Consider the following 27,991-nt stretch of genomic DNA (forward strand, 5'->3'; position numbering starts at 1 on the left):
AAGGACACAAATGGTCAACAGGTATATGAAAAGATTCTGAACGTCACTAATCTTCAGGAAAATGCAAATCCAAACCATAATGAGATATCATCTCACACACATTAAAATGGCTTTTATCAAAACAAACAAAAAACCCACAGGAGTTAGTTAGGTGGTGGAGAAATTGAAACCCTTCTATACTGTTGGAAATGTAAAAAGATGCAGCCGCTATGGAAAACAGTATAAAGGTTCCTCAAAAAGTTAAACAGAGCATTGCCATATGATCGAGCAATCCTGCTTCTGAGTATTTATCCAAAATAATCAAAATCAGGACCTAAAGCAGATATTTGAACTCTGCTGTTCATTGAAGCATTATTCACAGTAGCCAAGATGTGGAAACAACTTGTGTCTGTCGACAGACAAGGAAACACATAGAGAAAATGTGGTATATACATGCAATGAAATATTATTCAGCCTTAAAAAAGAAGGAAACTTGCCATTTGTGACAAGATTAGATGTTCATTGGATAAACTCTGAGGAAACTATGCTAAGTAAAAGAAACCAGTAGCAGAAGAATAAATTTTGCATTGTACCACTTATATGAGGTATACAAAATAGTCAAACACATCAAAGCAGAGAGCAGAATTGTGGTTATGAGGCACTGGGGGTGGGGAAGATGGAAAGTTGCTGTTCACCAGGTATAACTTTTAGATGACTCACTTCTACTGATCTGCTGTACAACACTGCGTCTATAGATAACAATAAATTCTGTATTGTACACTTAAAAATTTAAGAGGGTAGATCTCAGGTTGTTCTTACTATAATAAAAAAATACAGTTTTTGTCTGGTAAAAATAGTAAAAACTGAGATTATTAGAAAGATTAATCTGACAGTGTTATCTCGCACTAGAAAAAAAAGAGAATATCATAATAGCCAAATTCAACAAAAACTCGTATAATAGTATGAGAGTGGAAAAAGAGGACAGAGAAACTGTAAAAGTGAAGTTGGTAGAACTTAGGCTTCAATTTGGGAAATGGAGAAGGGGATGGGCTGTGGGAGAAAAGGAGTAAAAGACAGACTAAACTGACTTTAAGTTTTTAATTAAAGTCCCCCATACAGCTGCTCGAGATTAATCTACTTACAGGGCCTCTGAGCATTTGTCACTACAGTTACCACTTGAAAATCGTAATGCTCATAATTTGATTTTTAACTCAGTTACACTGTACGGGGACAGTAATCTTGAAAAGCAGAAGGAAGTAGTTCCAAACTTTCTCATAGATGCTCAAATAATTGGATTTGAGATATTTCAAGGAATAATCGTAGTTGAAAGATATTTTTCCAAATAGCAGTAGAATTACAAATATATAATTGATAATATACTTCCTTACTTTCTCTTTCTAATTCACATTTTCCTAGTGTATAGGGAATCTAGAATGATTCTCATATAATTTTATTGTCCCAATCATTTGTCTCTCAGGGCAGAGAGCAAAATTTTGTGGAACGAAATAAAAATGCCTTATAAAAATAAAATCACAGAAGTTTATTCAGAATTTTCATAGAACAGAACTTCCACTTAGACAAAAACACTAAGATTTTTTTCTGATAGGTTCCATTCTTTGAAAGCTATGTGTATGAACTTTACATCTTGTCATCGAGAGACATAACACAGTATAATCTTATTAAAAAATTAAATTCATAGAAAAAGATTAGAAGGAAATATATCAAAATCTAAATAGTGAATATCTATACAGGTAATTAAGTTTAGAGTAAAATAGTAGTTTTCTCTATTTTTAATTTTCTTTACAATAAACACAATGACTTTAATAATCAAAAAAATATTGAAATTAAAAAAAGATTTAAAATATTTTTTTAATTTGATTTCACTTTCTTTTCTCTCATCCTCTAGTAAGCTAAAAAATGTATGAATAAATTTGATAGATTTACATATCTGAATGTTTTAGTCCATTTTGTGTTTCTATAACAGAAATACCTGAGACTGGGTAATTTATAAAGGAAAGCGGTTTATTTGGCTTATGATTCTGGGACAGCTGCACCTGGCATGGGCCTCAGGCTGCTTCTGCTCATGGCGGAAAGTGGCAGCAGTGGGCAGGTACAAGCAGGTCACATGGCGAGAGGAAGCAAGAGAGAGAGAGGGGAGGAGGTGCCAGGGTCCTGTAAACAACGAGCTCTCGGGGGAACTAACAGAGCGAAAACTCACTCACTACCCCCCTCCCCCAGGGAGAGCATGAATCCATTCATGAGGGATCCGCCCCCATGACTCAAATCAGTTTCCAACACTGCCACATTGGGGATCAAATTTCCACATGAGTTTTGGAGGGGACAACACATCCAAACTCTTATCACTAAACAATTTGGAAAAATGCCATGTCTTATGATCAGTAAATGTTGACTCGTGGGCCTTCTCCCTTTCTGTCCAGCTTCAGGAGTAGCACTGTAACATTTTGGTTACATGGAAACCAAAGGATTTCCATATTCTGTCATTATATTTGAATAGAAATCTAAACTTTTGAGTGTTAACCCTATGAATGAGAGTTTCCATTTTACATCCCAGTATACTTATTCATTTCAAGGACAGAAAAGGATAAAGAATAGTCTGCTCCCCTCATCCCCCACATACACCAATGCCAGGAATATCTTGTATTATCTGAATTTTAAGTATATAAAACCCATTTGTGTCAGTTATGGTACACAACTATACACCATGCAAGTGTGTTTATTCAGTCATTCCACTTAGGTATGTGAGATTCTGCTGCAGTTTCTTAGAAGATAAAACCAACTTAACATCTTATTCGCTGGCTGAAAGGAGTGTCTTTGCATCATTAGCACTATTTTATTTTTTTATTGAAAAATAATTGATTAAACATATGTGTAGAGTACACAGTTGAATATCAATACCTGCTTACAATGTATGATGAGCCAATCAGGATAATTAGCATGTTCATCACTACAAACATAACATTCCTTGTGTCCATTAACCAATTTCTCAGTAACGCTCCCTCTCTTCCCCCTTTCCCACCTCTAGTAACCACAGTTCTGTTCTTTCTTCCTGAAAGTTCAATGCATTATTGTGATTCTTTCTCTTTACTTCTTTTTTCCTTCCTTCCTTTCTTTTTCTTTCACTTCCACTTGTAAGTACAGCAGGATTTCTCTTTCCGTGCTTGGCTTGTTTCACTTAACATAATTTTCTCCAAGCTCATCCAAGTTTCTGCAAATGGCAGATTTTTATTCTTTTTTTATGGCTGACTAGTATTCTATTGTGTATATATATATATATATATCACATTTTCCTTATCGTCATCCATTGATGGACATTTAAGTTGATTCCATATCTTGCCTATTGTAAATATAACTGTGATAAATGTAGTAGTGCAGGTATCACCTCAACGTGATGATTTCCATTCCTTTGGGTATATACCCAGCAGTGGGATTGACGGTTGTATCTGTAGTTGTCTGAGAAACCTTCATACTATTTTCCATAATGGCTGTACTGTCCCATCAACAGTGCAGAAGCGTTCCCTTTTCTCCACATCCTTGCCAGCATTTGTTATTCTCTGGCTTTTTGATAATAGCCAGTCTAACTGGGGTGAGATGATATCTTGATGTGGTTTTGATACGAATTTCCCTGATGATTAGTGATGTTGAGCATTTTATCATATACTTGCTGAAATGTCTACTCAGCTCCTTTGCCCATTTTCTAATTGGATTATTTGGGTGTTTTTATTAAGTTGGTTGAATTCCTTGTATATTGTGGATATTAATCCCTCGTCAGACATATAGTTTCCTAGTATCTTCTCCCATTCTGTAGGTTGTATTTTCACTCTGTTGATTGTTTCCTTTGCTGCGCAAAGCTCTTTGTTTGATGGAATCTCATTTGTTTATTTTTTCTTTTCTTGCCTGTGCTTTTGAGGTCTTATTCATAAAGTCTTTGCCCAGACCCACACACTGTACTGTGAAGTGCTTCCCCTATGTTTTCTTCTAGGAGTATTATAGTTTCAGGACTTATACTTAAGTCTAATCCATTTTGGGTTGATTTTGGCATATAGCGAGATATATGGATCTAGTTTCATTCTTCTACACATAGCTATCCAGTTTTCCCATCATCATTTGCTGAAGAGGCAGTCTTTTCCCCAATGTACGTTCTTGGTGCCTTTGCTGAAGATCAGTTAGCTTTAAGTATGTGCGTTGATTTCTGAGTTCTCTATTTTGTTCCATTGGTCCAAGTATCTGTTTTTACACCAGTAACGTGCTGTTCTGGTTACCATAGGTTTGTAGCATGATTTGAAATCAGGTAGTGTAATGCTTCTGGCTTTATTTATTTACTTATTTTTGCTCTGGATTGTTTTGGCTATTTGGGGTCTTTTGTTGTTAAATATGAATTTTAGGATTCTTTTTTCTATTTCTGTGAAGAATGCCATTAGTATTTTGATGGAAATTGCATTGACCCTATAGATCACTTTGGGTAATATGGACATTTTCACAATGTTAATTCTACCAATCCATGAACATGGAATGTCTTTTCATCTTTTGGTGTTCTCTTTTATTTATTTATTGCAATAAACTTCCCTCTTAGTACTGCCTTTGCAATATCCCATAGATTTTTGTATGTTGTGCTTGTATTTTCACTTTTTTCAAGGAATTGGATCTGTCCAGTGCTGAGAGTGGTGTGTTAAAGTCCCAAACTATTACTGTGTTGTGGTCTACCTCTCCCATTAGATCCAGTAACAGTTGCTTTATATATCTGGGTGTTCCAATGTTCAGTGCATATATTTTATGATGGTTATATCTCCTTGCTTTATTGATCCTTTTATCATTATATAGTGTCCTTCTTTGTCTCTTTTTATAGTTCCTGGCTTGAAATCTATTTTATCTGATGGAAGCAAGGTAACTCTTGCTTGGTTTTGGTTTCCATTCACATGAAATGTCTTTTTCCATATCTTCACGATTAGCTTATGTTTGTCTTTATTGGTGAAGTGAGTTTCTTGCAGGCAGCATATCGTTGGGTCTAGTTTTTAAATCCATTCAGCCAGTCTATATCTTTTAAATGGGGAAATTAATCTATTTACATTCAGGGTTGTTATTGAAAGGTATTGACTCGTTCTTGTCATTTTATTAATTTTTTATGGTTGTTTTATATTTATTTTGTTCCTTTCTTTTCCTTTTATTGTTTCTTTGTTCTTTGGTGTTTCTTTGTAGTGATAAGATACATTTTCTTTCTCCTTCTCATTTGCATATCTGTTCTACTAGCCATTTTTATTCTTTCTCATATATTCATGGTGACATATACCACTCTTTTGATTCCAGATGTAAGACCCCATTTAGGATTTGTTGAAGTGTTGGTCTTGTAGTGGTGAATTCTCACAGCTTTCATTTATCTGGGAAAGATACTTCATTTCTGAAGAAAAGTTTTGCTGGATATAGTAATCTTGGTTGGCAGTTTTTTTCTTGTAGCACTTTTAGTATGTCATCCCACTTTCTCATGGCCTCTAGGGTTTCTGTTGAGAAGTCTGCTGTTACACTGATGGGGATTCCCTTATATGTAATTTGATGCTTTTCTCTTGCTGTTTTTAGAATTCTTCTTTGTCTTTGACTTTTGACAATTTGACTATAATGTGTCTCAAGGATGTCCTTTCTAGGATGAATCTGTTTGGGGATCTTTGAGCTCCTTAGATTTGTAAGACCATATCTCTATCAATACTTGGCAAGTTTTCATCAATTATTTCATTGAATAGGCTTTCAATGTATTTTCCTTTCTCTTCCCCTTCCGGTACACCCATAATATAGACGTTTGCATGATTAATGTTATCAGAAAGATTTCATAGGCTTTCTTCATTTTTTACAATACTTTTTTCCTTTGGATCCAATAGTGTTCAGTCAAGAAGACTGTCTTCTGATTCAAAAATTCTTTTTTGTTCTGCTGGTTCTAGTCTGCTGCTATGGTCTTGGTTGTATTATTATTATTATTTTTAAATTTCATTGAATAAATTCTTCAGTTCCAGGATTTCTTCTTGGTTCTTTTTTAATTGCTCTATCTCTGCTGAATTTCTCATACATGCCTTGGATTTTATTTTTCACTTCATTGTGATTTCTGTCTATATTTTAATTCATCATATTGAGTTTCCTTAGTATTTCTTGTTGGGATTCCTCTTCAGGAATTCATTGATTTCCTGTTGTTTGGGGTCTGATATGGAGAAATTGTAGTCTTTTTTGGAGGGAGTCATGTTTCCCTGCTTTTTCATGCTTCTTGTATCTCTGTTTTGACGTCTGGGCATCTGGTGATATAGTCTGTTTTAATTTTAAGAGTGACTTTTGAAGGGAGAGACTCTTCCTTGTAGAAGTGTTCTATATTGACTGTCAGGTTAGGTGCTTTAAGTTTGGATCTGTGTGAGTACAGTAGTGCAGCTTTCATGTGACTTCTTTATCTATATTTAATCTTGGAGCTGTCTTCGGGTGCCTTTGTGGTCTATGCAATGAGTCCTTTAGAAGTTTCTTGTTGGGGTGGGTTTCTTGTTGGGTTGTGTAATCTGTTATTGGTCAGTGAGCAGGTGTACTCTAGTGCAGCAGCTCTGCAGAGGGCCACTGGGTCAGCTATTGAGCCTGTAGCAAACCTGCAAGGAAGCAGCAGACCCCAATGGCTCTATGGAATGCTATGTGGGTGGGAGAGAGTCCACTGCTGGGCTGGCTGTCTGTACGGGCCCCTGTGAGCTCAGCAGGTTCATAGGTTGTACAGAGCTGGTGCACACAGATGTGGGGAAAAATCTCCTCCTGGCAGCTTTCTTGCTCGTCTGGTCTGCCTGCCTGCCCATGGAGGAGGGGAGAGAGTATCACATGGGCTCAGATGCTGGGATTTAGGTCCCTCTGTCTGCCCTAGATTCCAGGCAGCTGAGATTGTGGTCCTGCCAGCACTCACACGAATGTGTGGAGAGTCACAGGGGGAGGCAGGGCTACCACCAGGCTAGCTGTGAGCCAGTGCAGGTACCTGTGGGTTCAGTGGGTCTGTGGGTCATGTAAGGCAGTTCCGCATTTGGGGAACTGCTGCACCTTGGCAGCTTTCCTGCTCAGCTGGTCTGCTTGCTCATCTAGGTGAAATGGAGTGCTATGAGAGTTCAGAGGCTGGGGTCTCATTGCTGTCCTAGGTTCCAGACAGTCCGGGCTGTGGTCTTGTCAGTACCCATGTGAATTTAGTAGAATGTAGGTAGGGCCTCTGGACAAAGGGAATTAGACTCACTGGGTAGGGGGCAGGGCACACTCCAGCCACAGGCTCTGCTCCAGAACAGTGCTGCATCACAGCCACAGAGGGCAGGAGGGGTTTTCATCTCTTTGGGCTTCCACTGTGAGACGGTGCAGCTACAATAACTCCCAGCTACTCTCCAACTGGGTCTAGGTCCTGAAAAGACTGGGGACCTTTGTTGTGGTGGAGCTCAATGGTGTTTATGAGGGATGTGAAAACAGCTGGAGTCCTTTGCAGCTTCCTTTCACTCCATCTTATTCTCAGCTGGTCCCTGCAATGGGGCACAGTCTGAATTCCTTGCTCTGCCCTCTATGGTGCCGATCCCATCTGTGCTTCACAAGGATCTTGTCAGTCTCCTCTGCAGTGTACTTCCTCAGTTGTTGTGGTCAAAATATATTTGTTTGTCGGTTATTTGGGGCTCTTTGGGGGTAAGGGGTACGAGCACCAGACCTCTCCAGGTGTCCATTATCTCCTGGCTTCTGTGGTGTCCCTGCATTCTCCCTATAGATCTCTCAGAACCTGCAGGTCATAGGCAACAGAGGTGATGATGGAGCCACCTGGAACTCTCAGAGAAGAAGTCACAAGCTCTGGAGAGGGGACCAAGCTCGGTGGGTGCCTCGTTAGCATTTTGAACTGCCTGGATTTGTGGATTTGTTTGAACTTTCTCAGTGCTCATCACTGTCCATTGAGCCTTTCATGATGCCTGTTCTTCATTTTATCTTTCTGTTTTTTCATCACCTTTTGATCTTTCTCTTTCTTAGTCAAAATTTTTCACTATGAAATAACCTGAAGAATAAGTTGGTATTTTTTTCATCCACACCCAATATAAATGAATTGCATTAATTATGTATCACAGTTGCAATCCTATGGTTATCTCTTCCTTGTTATCTTTGGTTTTCTGTTATGTCTCTGAAAAATCTGTCTTTATTTGAAGATAGAAACAATAAAAAATTTGAAAATAAGTAACAATGACATGGAGTTGAAAGAAAGGTAGAACATTTTTTTGTTGTTTTATCATCCACAAAATATAAAAGTGAAAAATGCCACAGTAAACATGAGTTATAAATATTGTATTTCATCTCAGATATGGTGTTGCACTCAATATGATGCAATGTAAAATAAAGAGCAGATCACTGTCATGACAAGTTCCTAGTTAGTTTCATTTCTGATTATTTATAGCTGATGTATAATATGAAACAACAGTAATATTCCTCAGCTTTCTTGAGATGATGGAAAATGTTTTTTAATTTTTTTATTATTATTTTTAAATGTCCATAGCAAGAGAGAAGATAAAATTTTCAGCTTAATGTTTAGAAACCTCTTGACTGTTACTATAACAAAAGGTGCTTTTTATTTTTAAATTATATTTTAATTTTCAAAAGCATATTTTATGTGGATACTATTTGAAAAAGTACATGGTGAATATAAACAGTTAATACCTTCAGTTTGATTTCATACTCACAAATAACCTTTTACTTTTGTCTAATTTAACTGTTATAAAAGATTATATATTGTATATCCACACATACATATATGTTATAAACATAAATAGATATGTTTCATATCATGATGACTATTCACACGGTATTAATGAATCACTTGATGTAGTATTTGATAATTCCTGAGTTTGGTCTCTTAATGGCATTTGACAAAAAGAGAAACAAAACAGTTTCAAATAGAACTGAAGAAGTCTGTCTACACTGCTGCAGCATGTCATTGTGATAAATACATGGAAAATTAATCTCCATATTAACTCACTATTGGCCTAGTTATGAAGAGTCTACAAAAGCTAAACACATTTGTTAGCCTTATTTTTGCACAGAGTACAATTCAGGCTGAGCTGTCTCCCCAGGGTATGGCTGTGAGATGAGCTGGCAAATCGGTGCAACTGCTCTTCTCGCTGGTGGCATCACCCTAGGCTGCACTTTATCACACTGGCTCAGTGCTTGGGAAGGTGGGTGGGGTCGTGAGAAGGAAGAAGCATATCCTCTCTCTTCCTGTTCTCCTAAGGCTCTTCCTAAGCAAATTTATGATAATTTTACCCTAACATTTTCTTTTCTTCAAAAATGACATTATATTATATGTAGTAGATTGTACACAATGATAAAAACATATGTAAGCCCGTGAATTTTTATGCTGCACCTTTGTATTTCTTATAAAATCAATAGGCTCTTACATTTTAAGACTAAATTGAAAAGGAAACAAAAGAAAATAAAACCAAACATGATATCATGTTAAAAATCATCTTTGTGAGAATGAACAAGTTATTACATATCATCATTGGAACTTAAGTGGTTGCATAAGAAAATATTGATCTTCAGCTATTTAACTATCAAGAAAAAGTGCAGACTGCCAGTGGATCCAGATACTTGCTCCCTCGATATTCCTTTTCCCACAAATATTGAGTGTTGTGGGAGTTCTTGAGTTGGAGAAGCCATCCTTCCAAGCATTTATCTTGATGTAGCTCTATAGTTTCATGACAAGATCTTAATCCTGCCGTCTGCCAGTTCCTGATTGTCAAACTAAGTGGACTGCCTTGGAACACATTTATTACATGCAGGTGGCTGAAGGTGTTATTCACTATATTTGAAAACGTCCTCATTGTATGAATCCATGAAAAAATTTTGCTCAGTCAGTCCTCATTACCATGAAAAGTTGTGTTCTTCTGAACACTTGATTTGCTTTTCTGTGAATCCTGTTTCTCTCTTTGCTTTGGCCACAGAACCTATGAAAACTAAACTTGTAGTACCTGTCCACATAAGCATTTTTATGGATTTAGTATTTTTCTATCCTTACTATCATGTGCCCTGATCTTCTCAGTTTTCTATTTTATCTTTCTTGTGTGTGTATATGTGCATGTGTATATATGTGTGTATATACACATATACACACACATACAATATACATATACACAAATACACACACATACACAATATACATATACACAAATACCTATACACATACACATACTATATTTAGTATGTCAAAGTTTTAAAAGGAAATAGTAAATCAGCAAATACAAACATGTCATCTCCTTTATTTTGGTTTGTGTTTTGCTGTCCCCTATGCACAGACTTGTGTTAGGCTCCTTTTTTAATACTCTAAAGCACCCTATTCCTATCCCATTGAAGCAAGAACACACTCTATTACAATTGCCTGTTGTCTTATTTGTATTCTCTACTTCAGTTGTTCTCCAACTGTAACATGCATCAGATTCACATAGAGGACTGGTTACAACTTAGGCGGCTGGGTCCCAATCTCAGAGGTTCTGATTCACTAGGTCTAGGTGGGGCCTATTAACTTGCATGTTTAACAAGTTTTCAGGTGATTTTGATGCTACTGGTGCAGGGACTATACTTTGAGTACCACTGTATTTAGGGTTTCCCCTCTCCAACCATAGTATCATTTGAAAGTGAACTGTAATTCTCTATACCAACTAAATGAGAAATTTGAGATTTAATACAAGACTAATGATGTTAAAAGCGAATGTATTTTCTATTTCACTAATAAAGTTATCAAGTTTGAAGACTGTTGATGTAAATTTTAGATGGCTTCAGGACCTACGAAATAAATCTGCACCAGTTGCTCACCCACAGGCTTTATTCGAATATATGCAGATGATAGAACTGCTGCTAAGGACCTTCTGCCCAAAGCATGGTTTTTACAATATATACACCTTCTGGGCATCAATTTGTTTACCTGTGGTTCGGCTAAAAACCAGTGGTGTTCAGACCTGGTTGCTCATTAAAATCATCTAGGATGCTTTTAACAATGTACCCCTGTTGAAACTTTACTTCCAAAGGGATCTGGATGGGGTCCTGGCACATTTTTGTTTTTAACTTCGCAAGTGAGTCTAACACGAAGCATAGACTGAGAACCACTGGGTGAGATGATCTCTTAGGTCCTTTCTAGCTCTAACTGGTGGAATTTTGAGGTTTTGGAATGCTGATTGGGGCCAGGATTTCCCTGCTGCCTAGGGCATCTTGACAGTGTATATGGCTTCTATTTCATTCCGGTTATTGTTATTTTTTTCTTTTCCTATTCCTCCTTTATTTTGTCCATTGTCACCATCTCACAGTATGGGAAAACATTTAATTTGGTTATACGCTCAGAGAGCTATGGTCTAGCTTAGATCCAAAAGTTTCCAAGATAAAGACATCAGAATTTGTTAAGGTGAGGCTCCAAAGGACCAAATAAGAACAAGGTATTACAAATTAGGTAAATCGTTGAGAGGTTTTGATTATCCCTTGCTGGGCCACCTTGAAGGAAAGAAGCAGGTTATCAGTATGTTGTCTAAAGTAAAATCAATCTCCAAACACAGAACCCTTTGTGTGATGGCTTCTTCAGTTCTGCATAAATGTGGAAGTGAATGAGGCAAACTAATAGACTCCTGGGGACTTCCTTGCATCTGACAGAGGTGGGAAGAACACTGTGCTGTGTTTCACACTGTCAGAGTGCTATGAACAAAAGACAACTCGCTGAAGCTGTTGCAGGGGGTATTTTAATTTCCGAACCAAATTAGATACTGGTATTTAAATTACCTATGTCTGAGGACGATTGCAGAAGATTTGAAATGAATATACAACTACTTTGCAATGGTTATAAGGAAGATGAAAACCTAAATATGGTAATTAGAAATGGAGGAAATGTTCAAGCTATAAATAAATTCTCAGATATAAATCATGATTTGGTAGCAACAAGCACTGTATCCAATATTCATCAGTTTATATACACAGTGTTTATTTTCTATTTGCATAAATATATAAGCAATCTAAATTTAATATGCACACAGTAGTTTTACAAATGTATGTGTATGAGAGAAGAGAGACTTTTTTTTTTTGAGGCTGAGGAGAAATTTTACACAGCCAAGTAGATATAAATTCATTAAAGGAAGCACATAATTCAAAATAACTGTAGTCCTGAACACATACTGTTCTTAAACTAAAATATAGAAAAACTCTATCTAATTAATGATCCTTATTTAATATTTTGCACTTTGGTATAAATTGAGTATTTAACAAACTTAAAAATTACCAAAAAAAGATTAATGTAGCAAAGTAGAAATAGCCTCATAACATGTAAATATTGACATATATCTGAGCATCATTCTTCTATCTACTTTTGCCTGACATTTCCTGGTTGGAAAATTCCTGGTTGATTTTCAATCTACTTTAATATTGTCTTGTAAGCAGGGAAATATCTATCTTTTTGTTCCTTTCTAAAAATACAATTTGATAAACAATTGGCCTTAAGAATACATGCTGTTTCCAAAAATCACAGTGACCTGTTTAGCCAAATTAGAAAATAATTAACCAATTCCCTTAGTTTTTGGTCATGTAAGATAATTTACCAGTCAAGATAATCTGTATTAATGACAACACTGTCATTCCATTCTTGGAAAGATTATCTCCCAAACTGAGAACAATTAGGAAAAACAAAAAAACAAAAAACCCTGCTAAGAACAAGGTATGCCTTTAAAATATAAAATCAAAAGATATAAATGCCATTTCTATAATTCTTTTAAGTTTTTTTGATAAGTTGTGTGTGTGTGTGTGTGTGTGTGTGTGTGTGATTGTCCTATTTCATTGTTTTTGTTACTTCAAAATACAAATTATGGAGATAAATGCTGATAGACTATGTGAAATAATACTAAACATTTACAACTTTAAAATGTGTTCTTATAAACATTTTTTTTCTTTGCTGGAGAAACCCTTATCAGTAAAATAAAGTAGCATAGTGCATATCTGAATTTTAATGAGAACTTCAATGAGTAAAATTATTTGTTTCATTTTCATATGAAATTTTGAGGAACAATGTTAGTTCTAAAATATCATACAATACTAGTAATGCATTCATGTGCAATGCACATTCCATTTTTCTCATTTTATGACCCTGTAAGTGAAGAGAGGACCATTTCACATTTTCCAAGTGTGACCACTCCAAATAGAAAGAAGGCAAGAATTGAAAGGTAGAACTTCTGACTCTATGTTGAGTAATTCCAGTTACCTCACCCAACAGTGATCATACCTGTAGTTCTTACCAACTCAGCTGTTATTAAAATAAACAGGGGAAAGGTTGCTATTAATTCCAACAATTCTCAGCAAAACAAAGGCAGAAGCATAACGAACAGAATAATTCGTAAACTTTCTTCAGAGTCTGTTCCCTCTTAGAAATGAATGCTTCTCATTAGATCATTTAGGGTAAACTTTCTCACCTGAATATTGAAAACCGAACAGCTTTTCTTTTATCCATGGAGTGGGCCTTGACAATAGAATGTCAGTCTCATTTTTTATAAAGAAAAAGTAATAGGGAGAAGTAACAGAATAAGTAACAAAAGCTGAAAAGAAAATTACAGTGTGAATATAAATCTAGGGCCAACAGGTAGAAAATATAAGAAGTCAGATTGATTAAATATTAGAAAGAATTTTCTCACAATTAAAGACACTGGAAGGAAAGAGGCTGGCTGCCCTACGAAATAATATGCCCGGGAAGTGATAGGTAATGACATGTGCTGATGTCCCAAGTCTCTTCAAAGAGCAGATGGTAAAGTGACCTAGATGACAGGTGAGTCTATGAACTCAGTCTTCGCAGTGACTAATAATGGACTGAGAGGCTAAGGTAAAGAGAAGTGTGATATTTTTTTTCTCTAAATAAATATTGAGACTGAAACTACTCACTGAAATGTTATTTTACTTTAAAAATCTTATATGTAACATATATTTTTCTTAGTTTTTAAATTTCAGGTTTACCTGGAAATGCAAACATAAAACTGATAAGTAAGAAACAGATGTTTCATGACGCCACTCGCTTAGGTTCATATTCAGCTGCCTTCCCTGGCTGTGTTTGCTTTTAAATGATGTACCGCAGAGGTAAATGACACTTCGTGAAGGCTGTGGTCTCCATAAACTCACAGTTATGAACCTTAACATGGCTTTCAAGACTGCTTGCCCATCTTCCTGTGTTTAGCATTGCTGTACTTAGCAAACATATACAGGATGCCTAGTACTTTTTAATTATGAGTACATCCTAATGAAAAATTCTTTGTTGTTTATCTGAAATTCAAATTTCACTGGATGTTTGACCCTGCAACCAACCCCCTTACTCACAGCAGATGACCTTACAAAGTTATCAAAAAAGAAGCTTTAAAAACTAAGGGTCTACATGTATCCACATCTATCATTTCCTCTTTTAGTTCTATTGCAAAAAAAGACATAACTATTTTCTTTGCCACGGCCAGTCCTTCCACTTTAGGTCCCATTCTTTCCTACCTTCTCTGGGGGAACTTAATACATAACTGATCCTCAGTTTTCTGTATGATTAATCATCCTCTCTCTCTCTGAGTTGAAGGGTTCTCTAAATTTAAAAAAAAAAAAAAAAATTCCCCTGAATTCATCTCTCCCTCCATTTATTACACTCTCTTTCCTTTACACACTCTTAGGTTTTTCATCGGCCTTTTTAGCCATTCTGCTCCTTCCTATTGGCTCTTTTCCTCTCCAGGGCCATTGAATGTTGCTGTTCCACAGGGTTCTTCGTGCCTTCATCTTCTCAGTTTGCAGATTTTCCCCTGGAGATCCTGACTCAAGACTTCCTATTCTTTGGCTAAAGTCGAGATATCTTGTCTGCACTCTAGACCCTTGTTTATACTTGCTGCTTGGCTATCTTTCTTTGGGTATTGTGTTGGCACCTGCAACGATCAGGTCCAAAACTGAACTCATCTTCCACTTTTAAATCTCTTTCAAGCAGTGCTTTTTTTTTTTTTTTTTCCCCAATAGTATGTGGTGCTATAATCTATCCAGTTTTCTAAATCAGAAACTTGAGAGCAGATACATAACAGAAACTTGAGAGCAGATACATAAATAATTTATCATAAGGTCTTACTTGATTTACTTTCAGAATACTTTTAAAATCCATCTACTACTTTTTATTCTCACTGCCCCTATTACCTCTTCCCTGGGACACAGTCATGACTTTCTAATTGGTTTTCTTTGGCTTCAGTCTTGCCTCCATCAATCTATTTTCCCACTGCAGCCTGAGTGATCTTCCAAAACACAAAACTGATAGTGTCATCCTTTTGCATAAAAGCCTGCACAAAATTTCCCCTTGTCATTAGAAGAAAGTCCATATTCCTAACTATGGTTGATAAGAAACTCCGTGATAATGATGTTACCCACCCCACCCCACCCCCACTCCTTTGCTGGCTCCCTACTAGACCACACTGAAATCCACTTAACCATATTTACTTATCTCTAGGGGTTCATATATGCCACATCCTTTTTTGTGGAGGGTTGGAAATCTTGATTCTCATTTGATTTTAGAATACGGTTCTTAGGTAAATGCATGCATAGTGCAAAAGCCCATCTAATCAACACTAATCACTGTTTAGGTATGGGATTGTATACTTTAATAATTTTAGAGATAACGGGTGGTTGTCATACCAATACTGTTAGGAGATTTTAAGAATTGCTGAAGGAAAAGATGTGAAAAAAATGTTTGCTAGCTGCAAGCTATCTGTTTGGGGAAACTTTACATGTAATTGTATTTAGATTTTTCATAAGAATGTAACTTTTGCTTAAGGAGAGGTTATACTTTAGATAACGAGCCAGTTTCACTAACTTAGCTTTTCATTAATTGTACTTTGGAATCTCACTTTGTTTATTTTACTGATGTTACTAGTTTCCATAGTTAAACTATACTTAGCTATAGATAACTTTTGTAACACTGCCCATGTCCTTGTGTCCTTTTGTAATGATTGAATCAATGGAATTTTCTTGTGTAACTTCCATGTCTTTACAATAAAAGACAGAAGCTAACTTTGAATGGTTGCCATATCTATCCAGTTTGCTCTGGGATACAGACCCTTTGGGCTTCTCAACACATTCATGGTGCTTTGAGTAATCCTTTTTGCATGTCCATTACACATGGAGAAGTATGACACTTTTTCTGGAACAAGTTATGCTTTTTTTGTTTGACTTACTCCTGTTTCTCCTTTGGATTTCTCCCTAGCTATTGCTTCCTCAAGGAAACCTACTTTGTTTTACTAGATGCAATGTGCTCCTTTTAGCTACATTCATAGATTTGTTTTGTTTGTTTGTTTACTTTTGCCTGTTATTTTTGTCTAACTAATTGGAATGTAAGTTTACAAGAAATGGGGCCAGTTTTGCTGTTTTCCACTGTATTTCCAGCTTCAAGGACATTGCCTTGACACAGAGCAAATTCTCAATAAATAGTTGTCCTATATACAAATGGATGACTGCACAGATATGATGATGGGATAGAAAGGTCCATTTTCAGCACAATTCTCTTAGAATATCAGATCTATTTTCCCAGAGTTATCTAAATCAGTCTTACAAATGCTAGTGCTTTGTCAAAAAGCATGATCTTTTTGCTCTTGAAAAGTAATCTGTTATAAACATTTTGAGCTTTAGGAAATTTTCTCTGTCCATTTTCCCACACCAGTTTAGTGTTATTGCAACTTACAAGCATGAAATAAGTAAAAATACAGATTATTTTGTACTAGTTTCTCTTCCACTTTCTCCTCAAAAATCTTTCTTAATAAAAAATGAGAATATGTATAACATATATATATATATAAGCTATAACATAATATTATAAAGTATATCTTCAAATCACATCCAACCCAAGCTAGAGTTAGAACATTCCTAGGAACTATCACTTACCTTTGTACTCTTCTTCTTTTAAAGACACTAGTAATAGAATTCAGTACTAGTAATTTGTTTTACCCTGTAACACCCAATTCTCATTATTGTTGTCCTCTTAGTTTTTGCAAGTCTCCTTTCTCAGCATTCACTAATTATGAAACCATGCCAAAAGTTCTGGTTTGAGCAACGCCAGAATTGTTCTGAGTATTGTGAATGGCATAAAACAGGTGTAAGCCATGACTCCTATCTTCAAGGAACTTATTCTATAGGGAAAAGAGAATATACGAAACCAGAAAATAATTGAATAGTAGATCTCTGATATTGACTAGCAGGGTTATGGGAATTCCAAAAAAGAAAAGATTACTGTGGACCAGAATAGCTTAGTAAAAGCTTCATAGAGTGGGATAAAAATGAGGTGAATGTTGAAGCATGCCTAAACATGAGCATTTGGAGAGGAAGAGAAAGACATTTAGGAGGGGGAAAACTGTACTGATGGTAGTGTCATTGAGCACTTTTTGAAAAAATTTCCTTCTAATAATTCTTTTTCACCTCTAATACTGATGCTGATTTTTTTTTTTTTCTGTTGAAATATCCTTTCCCCAATTCATAAGATTCTCGAGGGGTTGTCAATAGCCCTATTTTATATCCAGCCTTCTCACTCAAGGTGCAAGCATAATGCCCCATGCCCCTGGTGACAGTGCTTGACCCAAGCATGGTCATGTGACCTAAGCCAGGCTAATTATATTCCTTCCCTGGGACTTCATGCATAAGTGCTTGAAGAGAACATTTCTCTTTTCTGTTAGGCCACTGCTGGTAAAATGAAAGCCTGAAGCTGCCTCTGCTCACACTCTCTTTCCCCTCTTCTATATAGAGGAAACTTGTCTGCAGTTTGAGAAAATGACAAACCTCAGAAAAAGAGAGAGAGAGTGAGAGACCCACATTGAGTTTCTGGAGTCCTTGAAGCCATCTGTATTTTACAATTTCTGTGGTTAATATATCCCTTTCTCACATGAGCTCATGTGAATTAGTTTCTGTTCATTTTAACATGGTAGAAAAGTCCTGACCAAAACAAATAGTAGGCTAAAAAATGTGGGAGATGGAGAGCATAGAGAAGGACCATTATGGAACAGTAGGAATGAGAAAAAAGGCACAGGTCAGATGCAATATCTGGAGGAAGAAATGACAGTGCTTTGTTGGAAACTGGACACATCTGCTGTAGAAGGAACAAGAGTCAAAACCTGAAAATTCAGGGGATTTGTGAATTCACTGATACAAATGGGGGTAGTTGGGATGAGGAAGTGGGTTTGAATGGAAGCAATAGCCAAACCATGATTATCTGAGTTCCTGATAAAGTTAGGACTTTGTCAGCCTGTGATTTTAGTCACATGACCCACAGTATACTGGTATGACAGTGTGAGGTATAGGAAAATAACCTAGTTATGCTCTGTGTCAGCCTTCAAGAGAATATAGTAGAAAACTAAGAACAACCATAATTTGGCCTCCTAAGCTCATCCTTTCAATTCCTTTTTCTCCTTTCTCTTCCCACCTATGGCACAGGGAGAATTTGTGGCATAGAACAGCAGTTGTCAAAGTGTAGTCCCTTCATCAGAAGCCTCTGCATCACCAGGGAACATTTTAGGAATACAAATTCACAGGCCTAATTCCAGAGTAAGGGAATTGGAAACTCTAGGGAGGGGTCCAGTGGTCTGTATTTTAACAAGTCCTCCAGTTGATGCTGACATCCATTAAGGTTTTAGAACCTTTAGAACCACTGGTGTAGGGCATTTTTTATATGTTGGTTCTACAGCAGGAGAGGCACTCCAACACTTAGTGCTATGATTTCAAATAGTAAGAATTAGTCCCTTAGAAAAATACATTTTCCCTAAAGCTATTCATTCAAACAGTACTTGCTGAGCATGAACTACCTGCCAGCCATTGTTCCAGGTGCTTTGGATACAGCAGTGAACAAATCTGACACAGTTAATAAAAAAATGCCCATTTTTAGCAATTAAAAGTTATGCTATGGAAGTGACTACCACAGGGCCTGAGTGTTGCATAGGAGGTCAGGAAGGTGTCCCTAAGAAGTGACCTTTAAACCAAGAAAGAATGACAAGGAAATAGTCTGGGAAAAGGTAGGAGGGACAATGTAGAGCTATTCTAAGCCCTGAAAGAAATCAGCTGGACACTTTCAGTGAATTAGAAAAAGGTCAGTTTGAATAGGTCATGGTTAATGATGGGTTTTGAAGCCAGAGAGGCAGATCTGATAGAGAGATCATACAGGGACTTATAAATCATATTAAAGATTTCACATTTTCTATTGAAGGCAATTTAGAGGTCATTGAAAAGTCTCATTGATGGGCTGACATAATCTGATTCATGTTTTTTTAAAATGCAATTTTTCTATAAAAAAGGCAAATGCTTTCCCACTGTACATAGCCATGGGTATAATAGCATGGTGACTGAAATTTCCTGTAAGTTATAGTTGGCCAGTAGAGACACTTTCTCTGAATAAGGCTGTCATGAGAGTGGAGAAGAGTGTAAAATGTCCATGCAGGGACTGACTGCCAGGAACAGAAAAGGAGGAAGGGCTTAGGAGCTTCTTCTGCTTTGTGGCTGTGGCTGAGACTGGTCCTGCCTCTGCATGTTTGAAGCAGCAGGAGTGCAAGTTCACAGGCAATTGCTGCTTCTCTCAGGGGTCATCTTTCTTCCTATAAAGGGGACCCTGGTGCACAGGATGTACCCCTTTGGAGGATTTTCTCCTACATATGGTCTCTTGAAGAAATTTAATTCACTTTTCAGGCATCATAGTCACCTCTCTTAGAATGATATCCAAATCTTTATGCCCTCCTTTGCCTTGAGAAGATTTTTCATGTTTAATATCTTATGTGCTATTTCCCTGTGCTAATGCAATATGTTAACAACAATTGTGCATGTGCAATTGTGTAGTGTTGGGCTGTGTATAGTTCACTAAAATGATTGAAAAATTATACCTACCTAGCTTGACTGCTTTCCTGCATTTCAATAACATGTCTCATATTGTCTGCTGGACAGCTGACCCTGGGATGTTATCATAACCACAAACAGCCTGCCCATAATGGAACCCATCTTGTCTTTCCCAAACCAACTTGTTTCTGACCTCTTCTGCCTTTGTTTAATAACAACAGCATTTACTGTCTTCCAAGTTCCAAGATTTGAAGCAATCCTTGACCCCTCTGTGTTATGTTCTCACCAAATCCAAGCACTGAGATTGTTCCTCCTCACCTGGTGGAATGCCAATACACTATTTGCTCTTTCCTTTCATTACCTATTAGCATGTTTGTCTCCATTTAACTCACAGTAGGCTATAGCAACCACAGCTTCTCCTAAGTGTAGGTTCCTTTCTCAGTATACCCTCCAGGACACTGATGACTACTCTGTAAGAGGGTACTTAAAAATGTTTGTGGAAAATAGAATTAAAAGATAACAGAAGTCTTTCCACGAACTTTTCAAAATGCCATCATATATGTGATGCTTCATCAAGCCTATTTTATTTAGCAAAGTCTTTTCTGTATTATTTTTGCAGTGGACCCTTTCTTTTCTTAAAGAAATATTATATAGAGTCCCACTATATAAAAGAGATAATCATGAAGATTCTCTGGTTGAAGATGCACTGAAGGGAGCAAAATCCCCTTGACCTGCCCTGAGCTTTTGAGGCAGCCTTCCTGGAACTCAGGAGATCCATTGAGGCAGTTTGAAAATACAGATTTGCAGAATAAACAACTTGGAATGATATATATGTGTTCTTCAAAAATGTCTTTCCTTAAAATTGGTTTTAGTTGTTATCAATTTATGCAAACGTTTGAATCTAATCACACAAGTTCACATGAAGTTCTTAAATGCAGTGTCTGCCCTTCATCCCTGTCTGGGCTAATGGTATTTCCCCTGCCTTGAGTGTCTGGAACGTCATTCATGCGTCTCTGCTAATCTGAATTCTACTTTTCTCAGCCCCAGTCCCACCTCTTCTTGGGGAGTTTCTGGATCATTCCTGATCTCAGCAATTTTTCTTTCTTCAAATTCAGAAGTATCTTTCTTCTTACATTGACCCTGTACCATCTTAAACTTTTGTCTTTTCAGGTGTGTTCGATCTCTACCACTTAGGTAACAGGCCGCTAAGGAAAGAATCAAATCTCTTGCCACTTTTTATCCTCAGCATCTGGTATATTATGCCTCCCATAGCATTTGCTTATTTGGTATATTTCAATGATAACCCACAGCAGGAAATAATACCTGTAAGCCCATCAATTGCACTTTCATTAATATAAATTTAAGTTAAATATCCTATCTTTGAAAATGTTTCTCCAGAGCAGTGCTTTTAAGTTAGGAAAACCATTCACTATGACTTTAATTGCAAGCATCATTTTTTTCTCCAAGTATCATTAAGCCTACAACTACCTTCTTTGACTACCTTTCATTAAATTATGTTGGAAGTTGTTTTGGGGAATGACAACAGATGGTTACAAGTGGGATGTTCTTAGTCTAGACCAGAAAAAGTGTTTTAGCCCATCCCCCAGCTTTTTAACAAAGCCACACATAAATCATATTCAAGATTATGAGAAACATATCGATATATAAATCAAATGTTGTCCCTCCCCTTTAAACCCTCTTTAAATATCTTAGCATTACATGGCCATGTACGATCTAGCCTTCTCAACCTCTCCATCCTAATCTCCACCACCCACCTCTCACTAACCACACCCTGGTCACAATAGCAGGCTTTCGGTTCCCCAGATTGCCAAGCTCCTTCCCTCCTCCTGACTTTGTGCTAGTGGCACGCTCTGCACAGATGTCTTCTCCATTTCTTCCTTGATCAATTCCTGTCATGCTTAGAGCCTCAGTCTGCTTGACACTTCCTTAAGAGAGTTCTTCTGTGATCTCCCAGAATAGGTTAAGCTTACTCCTTATGTGCTCTCATACCATGATTATTATATATTAACTGTTAATTAATTTGTTTTGTGTCTGTGTTCCCCATTAGACGATAAACTCTAAGATGTCAGAAACTATACAAATCTTATGCTCTATAGTACTTTTAATGACTAGAATAAAGCCAGATACATAAGAAATGCTTGAATGAATAAATGAATTAGCATTTGATAAATGACTATCATAAAACCTTCAGAGAAACAAACCATCCTAATGTTATTCATATTCAGAGCTTAATTCTCCTTCTTGCTCCTGCCTGGAATGGACAAGGGCAGCATTCTTTGGGTCACATGATTCACATGAAACATATATACAGTAACTTCAACTTTTATAAAAACAAACCGAAACGACCAAGCATTGTGCAACAAAAATCTTCACTTGCTCCCAGACAGAATTTGAATAGCTTAAATGCTTGGGTATAATATGAAAATTTAAAAATATTTGTTTAGTTTAAAATTGATTCATTTATGCATGCATATTATTATAATACTTTTTAACATTGTTATTTTGAAAATATATGCCATTGGGTCAAAAGTGCAAGAAAGCAGCCACGTTGCTATGAAATGTGTACATGTTGAAACCTTTTAGTATATGATTACCACTAAAATTAATGTGGTCTCCTTCCCTAAAGGCTCCAGCAGCTCCACTGATATATCCATGACATGTTTCTGTGTCCGTTAAGTCTTGAATTTCCCTGCTGAGTCAGACAATTGGAGTACAAATTAAAGCTAACTGCAGAGGAGATGTTTCTGATACAAAAAATATGACCCTAAAAACCCAGGCCTTGCATATCTTTCTTCCAGCATGTTAGCAGTTCACCAGATCTGCATTGAACAGTCCAAAGTTTCATACACTCTCACGCTTCCTCCACTATTATTGTCTTAACTAGAATGGGTACAAGACTCAACAAGTTTGTCAGTCCCTTTACTAGGACAAATGATTATTCAGTTAAAAGAAAGAGAAGCGAAAATCTAATTCTACTCTGTAACAGCTTTCAAACCCATGAATACTTCTGCATTATTCTTGTCATACTCACCTTTTCTCATTTTATCACTATATATTCAATGAGAAAAATGACAGTATGAATACATGTTATGTTTTGAGGGTAGTTATCAAATACACACGTAACTCACAGCAAGAAATATACTCGGATGACATCAAGCCTTTCACTATAAATAGTGACTGACCTGCATACTTCTAAATTATCAGACCCATCCTCACAGGTGGCTGGAGGCTTCTGAACAGAATTATTCCCCTGGAGCCCTGCATCATCCATGGACTTGCTGTTTTTTGTAACTGCCAGTATTTCAGTGCTGGAATCGGCTTCTGGAAATCTTTTCTTGATTGTTTCACTTTGCCTAAGACTATGCAAGAGCTGAGGATCTCTGTGATGATATCTACCTTTGCTCTCCTCATAGTTGCTCGAGGATTTCTTCATCTCACAGGGTCCTCTAGGCTGGGTAAGACCGCATTCTCGGTACCTTGTGCCTTTTCCTCTGCGTAGATTTAAAGAGCAACTCTCACATTCCATCAGCTCTTGCTGCTTTATACCTTTGGATCTCAAATCGACCAGCTCAGTTCCCTTAGGAGTGGAAGACCCATCCATGTTTCCACATGGCTTATTATTATTTCTCTTTCTTCTTTTTGACAGTCTGAATTTAACCTGAGCTCTTCTTTTTGCCTGAATCCAGTGATTTTCATCTGTGGAAGATGAATCTGAAGAATCTGTGTAAAGCTCCTTCCATCTGGGGCTTGAGATTTGGAGGTGAAAATCACTTCTTCTCCCTTTGACCTGTTCTTCTGCCTGCTCATATCTCTCAGAGGCCCTTCTCCTCCTCCTCGGCCTCTGCTTTACTGGTTTCTTACCAGACTCCTTCCTAGCAGGGCTCAGCACTATGACAGGGGTGCAGTGCTCAAATGCATCTTCTGACATGTCATGCAAGATGGCAGATCTAGACAGAGCAGCAGGTAAAGGATGGGAAATGGAAATGGAGAGGAAAACCATGGGAAAGCAGAGAGAAAGAGAGAACGATGAAAATGATAGCATGGACCAGAATTTGGTAAATAAAGATCAACTGAAGAAAATGAACTAAAGGAAAAAATAAATAAATAAATAAGCCAGTATAAATTGTCCATGGACAATGCAAGGCAGAAACAAGAGCCACACATTCTCAGAATAAAAAACAAGAATACAAAACACTGGTCTAAAAAATATTGAATAAGATCATTTGCTCATCACTTACCTGCAGATGTCCTGAGTTGATGGACACACAGACAACTTGGACTGGCTTCTGGGAGCTGTCCCTGTCGTTGGGCTGCTCGCCTGGAGAAACAAGTTAGATAATTTGGCATCTTGGTTAAGGTAATACATGGTCGATATCTTGCTTTTTTTCCACATGTTTAAAAAATTACAACAAATGTGGCTGCCGGTCATGTTGCTCACAACACAGCTCACAGAATATAGGAAGTTAGAGGGTTCGTTTTGCAAAAGTAAAACTTATTTGAGGAACTTGGAACAGCTGAGATGCTGTGCCGTTTCACTGTTGCTTCATCTATGAGAGAGGAAGATGATTCCACAAGTTTCTATTCTATTTACTGTAATCTTTTGAGTAGAATAGCTCAATTGGCCTTGGGAACAAATGAGTAACACTTGAAGATCCTAAGACACAAAGGACTAAAGTGCTGTTATGTGACAAGGATGATAACAATGTGGGAAGCCCAAATAATCAAATAGCCATTAGATTGCTAGATATAGTCTGGACTTAATATCAAGGCCCCATGAGATAACCTATTTGAAAATACTTTGTAATATTTAAAAGCCTGCAGTTATTAATATTATTATCTCATCATCATATCTCATCATTTGCCAAAATTAATAAAATCTATCCACTGTAACAATATTGACCTTTCATATCTTTAACCTTGTGACCATACTGAGCCTGAGAATAAAAGAACCTGAAATAGGTCAGATTATTAGTATAAAGTTGAGTCCATTTCACTAAATTCCTACCTTCGAAACACAGCATTTCTTTCTCTCTGTTTAACTTCTTTAGCCTGTTGTGTTTACTATAGATGATGAAGATAAATCGAAAGCTAGAATGAGTGGTGATTTACCACATGCCTGGCATTGTTTGGTGGCTTTTTTAACTTCACAAGTGAGAAATAATAATACAAACAATTTTGAGTGAATATTATATGCTAGTCCCTGTTCTAAACCATTTCAATATATTTATTTACTAATAAAATAAATGTATGTGGTAAATACTATAATTATGTCCATGTTTCAGATGAAGAAACTGGGAAATTGGGGCTGCTTCTCACTGATAGGTAGTATAGCAGAGATTTGGACCAGGAATCTGGCTCTACCACCTGTTCTCATATTCACCAGCCATACAGCTTCTCCTCCTCTGAAGAGGAGGAAACAAAGAGAGTCCTGTGTTCAGATTCAGACCTGTCTGACTGCATAAATAAAAAACACAATTTTGCCACCAAGAAAATAACAGTGAAAGTAGAAAGATTAACCCTAAATTTCAAAGTAGCTTGAACAATTCCCATAGTAGAGATATAGTCTGATGGTTGTGGCATCCAGAGAAAGAGAAACTAAATCTGACCCATGAAATCACAGAAAACTTGCACAGGAAGTATAGGAAGCTGAGTAATGGACCACCAATGATACCCTAATCTGGAACTTGTGAATGTTTCCTTACATGGCAAAAGGGATTTTGCAGGTGTGACTAAGTTAAAGACCTTGAGATAAGGAGATTGTCCTGAATTATACTGGTAAGCCCAGTGTAATCATGAGGATCCTTATAAGAGAAAGGAAATAGAGTTAGGGTCAGAGAGAGAAGATGAAGGAAAGAAGCAGATGTTAGAAAGGAAGGAAGATGCAGATGGCAGACTAGAGGTGCCCAGGGCTCACTCCTCCCACGGGAAAGGGCCAGAACAATTAGCAGACAGCTAAATATTGACAGAAGTATCTGTGAGAGAGTACAGGAGTGCAGCAGAGACTGCTGAGATCTCTGTGGAGCATGAAAGCCCAGGATGGTGGCATAGAGAGGAGAGAAAGGCACATGGCTTCACCCACCACATCTCTGACACCAGGATCAGTGCAGGAGGAATTTTCCTGTTTGGCAAAAGGTAGGCAAAGGACCCACACCAACCCCCACCCTCACCAGAGAGGCCAGCAGATCCTTTGGCAGGACAAGCCCAGAGCCAAGTGTGGGGATTGGCTTAGAACACACACTCTAGAACAGTAGCACAAACTATGTACTCCCCAACCCCAAACCTCATGACCCAAGGCGAGGCAGAACTGTGCCATCTTGAAGCCAGAGTCCTTGCTGGGAATGCACCTTGCCCTGGGGCCAGTAGCCATGGTGCTTCCCCAGCCTTAAGGCTCTGCCCTCATCCCAGTGCACTCACAGGAGAGCCTACAGTATCCTAATCCCAGCAGCTTGAAGCCTAGGTTCACAGCAGCTGTGTCTCTGATTCCGCAATCTGGGAAGCCAGCCCTAGTCCTGCTAAATAGATGTAACCCTATGTCCCTGGCCAGAGATCAGACAGGCAGACCTGCCTCAAGCAGACCAACCTCCATTCTTCTCCCTAACCCATAGCCCTGTCATCTGACTGAGTGGTGTGCCCCTGAGTTCAGAACCTGGAAAAACAGGTCACGGGTCTCTACCCTAATGAATATGCCCTCAGGCCAGTGGAAATAAAGTTCATCTGTGCCCTCCCAGAGAAGCAGCCAGGCAGTTCCACCCTGAATAGTCCTTCCTAGTGGCCTTGACAACAGTACCAGAAATAAGTGGATGGGCCACCTCACTAGAAGTCTGCCTAGCTGCCCCACCCACAGGCCAGAAGCAGCTGCACAGGCCTGCTCACTGCAGACATTGCCAACAGTCTAAGAAGCAGTTGGATGAGCCCTCTCACTGCAGGCCTGCCTAGAAGCTCTGGCCACCACTGAGAAAGCAAGTAGACAGGCCCCTTCAATGTAGGCCTTCCTAATTGGCCCTGTCAACAGTCCCAGCCTTGCCGACAGTCCAAGAAGCAGTTGGATGAACCTCCTCGTTGTGGGCCGGCCTAGAGGCATTGCCCACTACCCAAGAAGCAGCTGGATGAGCCCTGTTACTGCAGCTCTGACTAGTGGCTTCACAAACTTCCTGAGAAGCATCTCAGAAGCTCGGCCCTTGGCAGACTAGCTCTTGAACCACTGAGGGAAGCACAAGCTCACATTAGGCCCCAAGAAGTGGAAAAGAAAGGCCACCAGCAGACCAGCATTTAGGTGACTGAGCCAAAGCTCATCCATGCTCCTGGCTGAGAGAAACAGCTCAGGTGCAATGCCCCTGGAAGACCACTCCCAATCCTTTGAGCTATCACACACACGTATCCAAGTAAGAAAGAGCTTGGCTGACATTCCCCTAGTAGGCCCACCCCTGAACAGAGAAGCAGCACAGTGATCCTGCCACTGGCAAACCAGTCTCAGAGACCCTGATGTCCACACATCAAGACTGAGAATAGATCCAGCAACTGCATCCCCAGTGAGCCAGCTCCTGAGACAACTGACCCAAAGGATGCATATACATACATCTGGCCTGTGAACCAACCCAGCAATCTCTCCCCCAGCAAAGCTGTGCTACTGTCACCACAAACCTCCAAAGCATAGGTTACTTGCAGACATAGCAAAAGTGCATTAAAGCTGAAGAAACTATACAGAGTCTACACTACCATATCCATTCTGATCAAAGCTATTGCACTGTACCCAATCAACACCCTAGGATGCATTATTCGGGTGAAAATCCCTACACAAGCCACTCCACAAAACTCAGAGGTAACTGTTCCACCAGATACACAGATATCAACACAGGGAAACAAGAAACATGAAAAAACAAAGTAACATGACACCACAAAACAAAACAAAACAAAAATGCTCCAGTAACCAATCCCCAAAAATTGGAAAATGCTGACTTCTCAGAAAATAAGTCAAATTAATGATCTTAAAGGAACTCACTGAGATACAAGATAATACAGACAGTTCAATGAAATCAGAAAAACAAATCACAATTTGAATGAGAAATTCAACCAAGAGATAGATATCATTAAAAAGAATCAAGCAGAAATTTTGACATTGAAGAATTCATTGAATGAGATA

At 37.9% G+C, this 27,991-nt stretch overlaps 1 protein-coding gene across 2 annotated transcripts in view; it reads right to left on the minus strand.

Annotated features, from left to right (window-relative positions):
- The window catches only part of MARCHF1 (membrane associated ring-CH-type finger 1), a 470,370-nt gene that overhangs the window by 63,889 nt on the left and 378,490 nt on the right, over positions 1-27,991 (minus strand). Inside the window, exons 3-4 of one of the 2 annotated variants that reach the window (XM_063108505.1) lie at positions 24,090-24,169; positions 23,034-23,798 (exon numbers count right to left, since the gene is read on the minus strand). In XM_063108505.1, the coding sequence (XP_062964575.1) occupies positions 23,034-23,798; positions 24,090-24,169 (845 nt within the window). The remainder of the gene's footprint in view (positions 1-23,033; positions 23,799-24,089; positions 24,170-27,991) is intronic. The other variant, XM_063108506.1, reaches the window with a different exon arrangement.

Source organism: Cynocephalus volans, chromosome 9, assembly GCF_027409185.1.
Source record: "Cynocephalus volans isolate mCynVol1 chromosome 9, mCynVol1.pri, whole genome shotgun sequence".
In the NCBI taxonomy this organism is placed as follows: domain Eukaryota; kingdom Metazoa; phylum Chordata; class Mammalia; order Dermoptera; family Cynocephalidae; genus Cynocephalus; species Cynocephalus volans.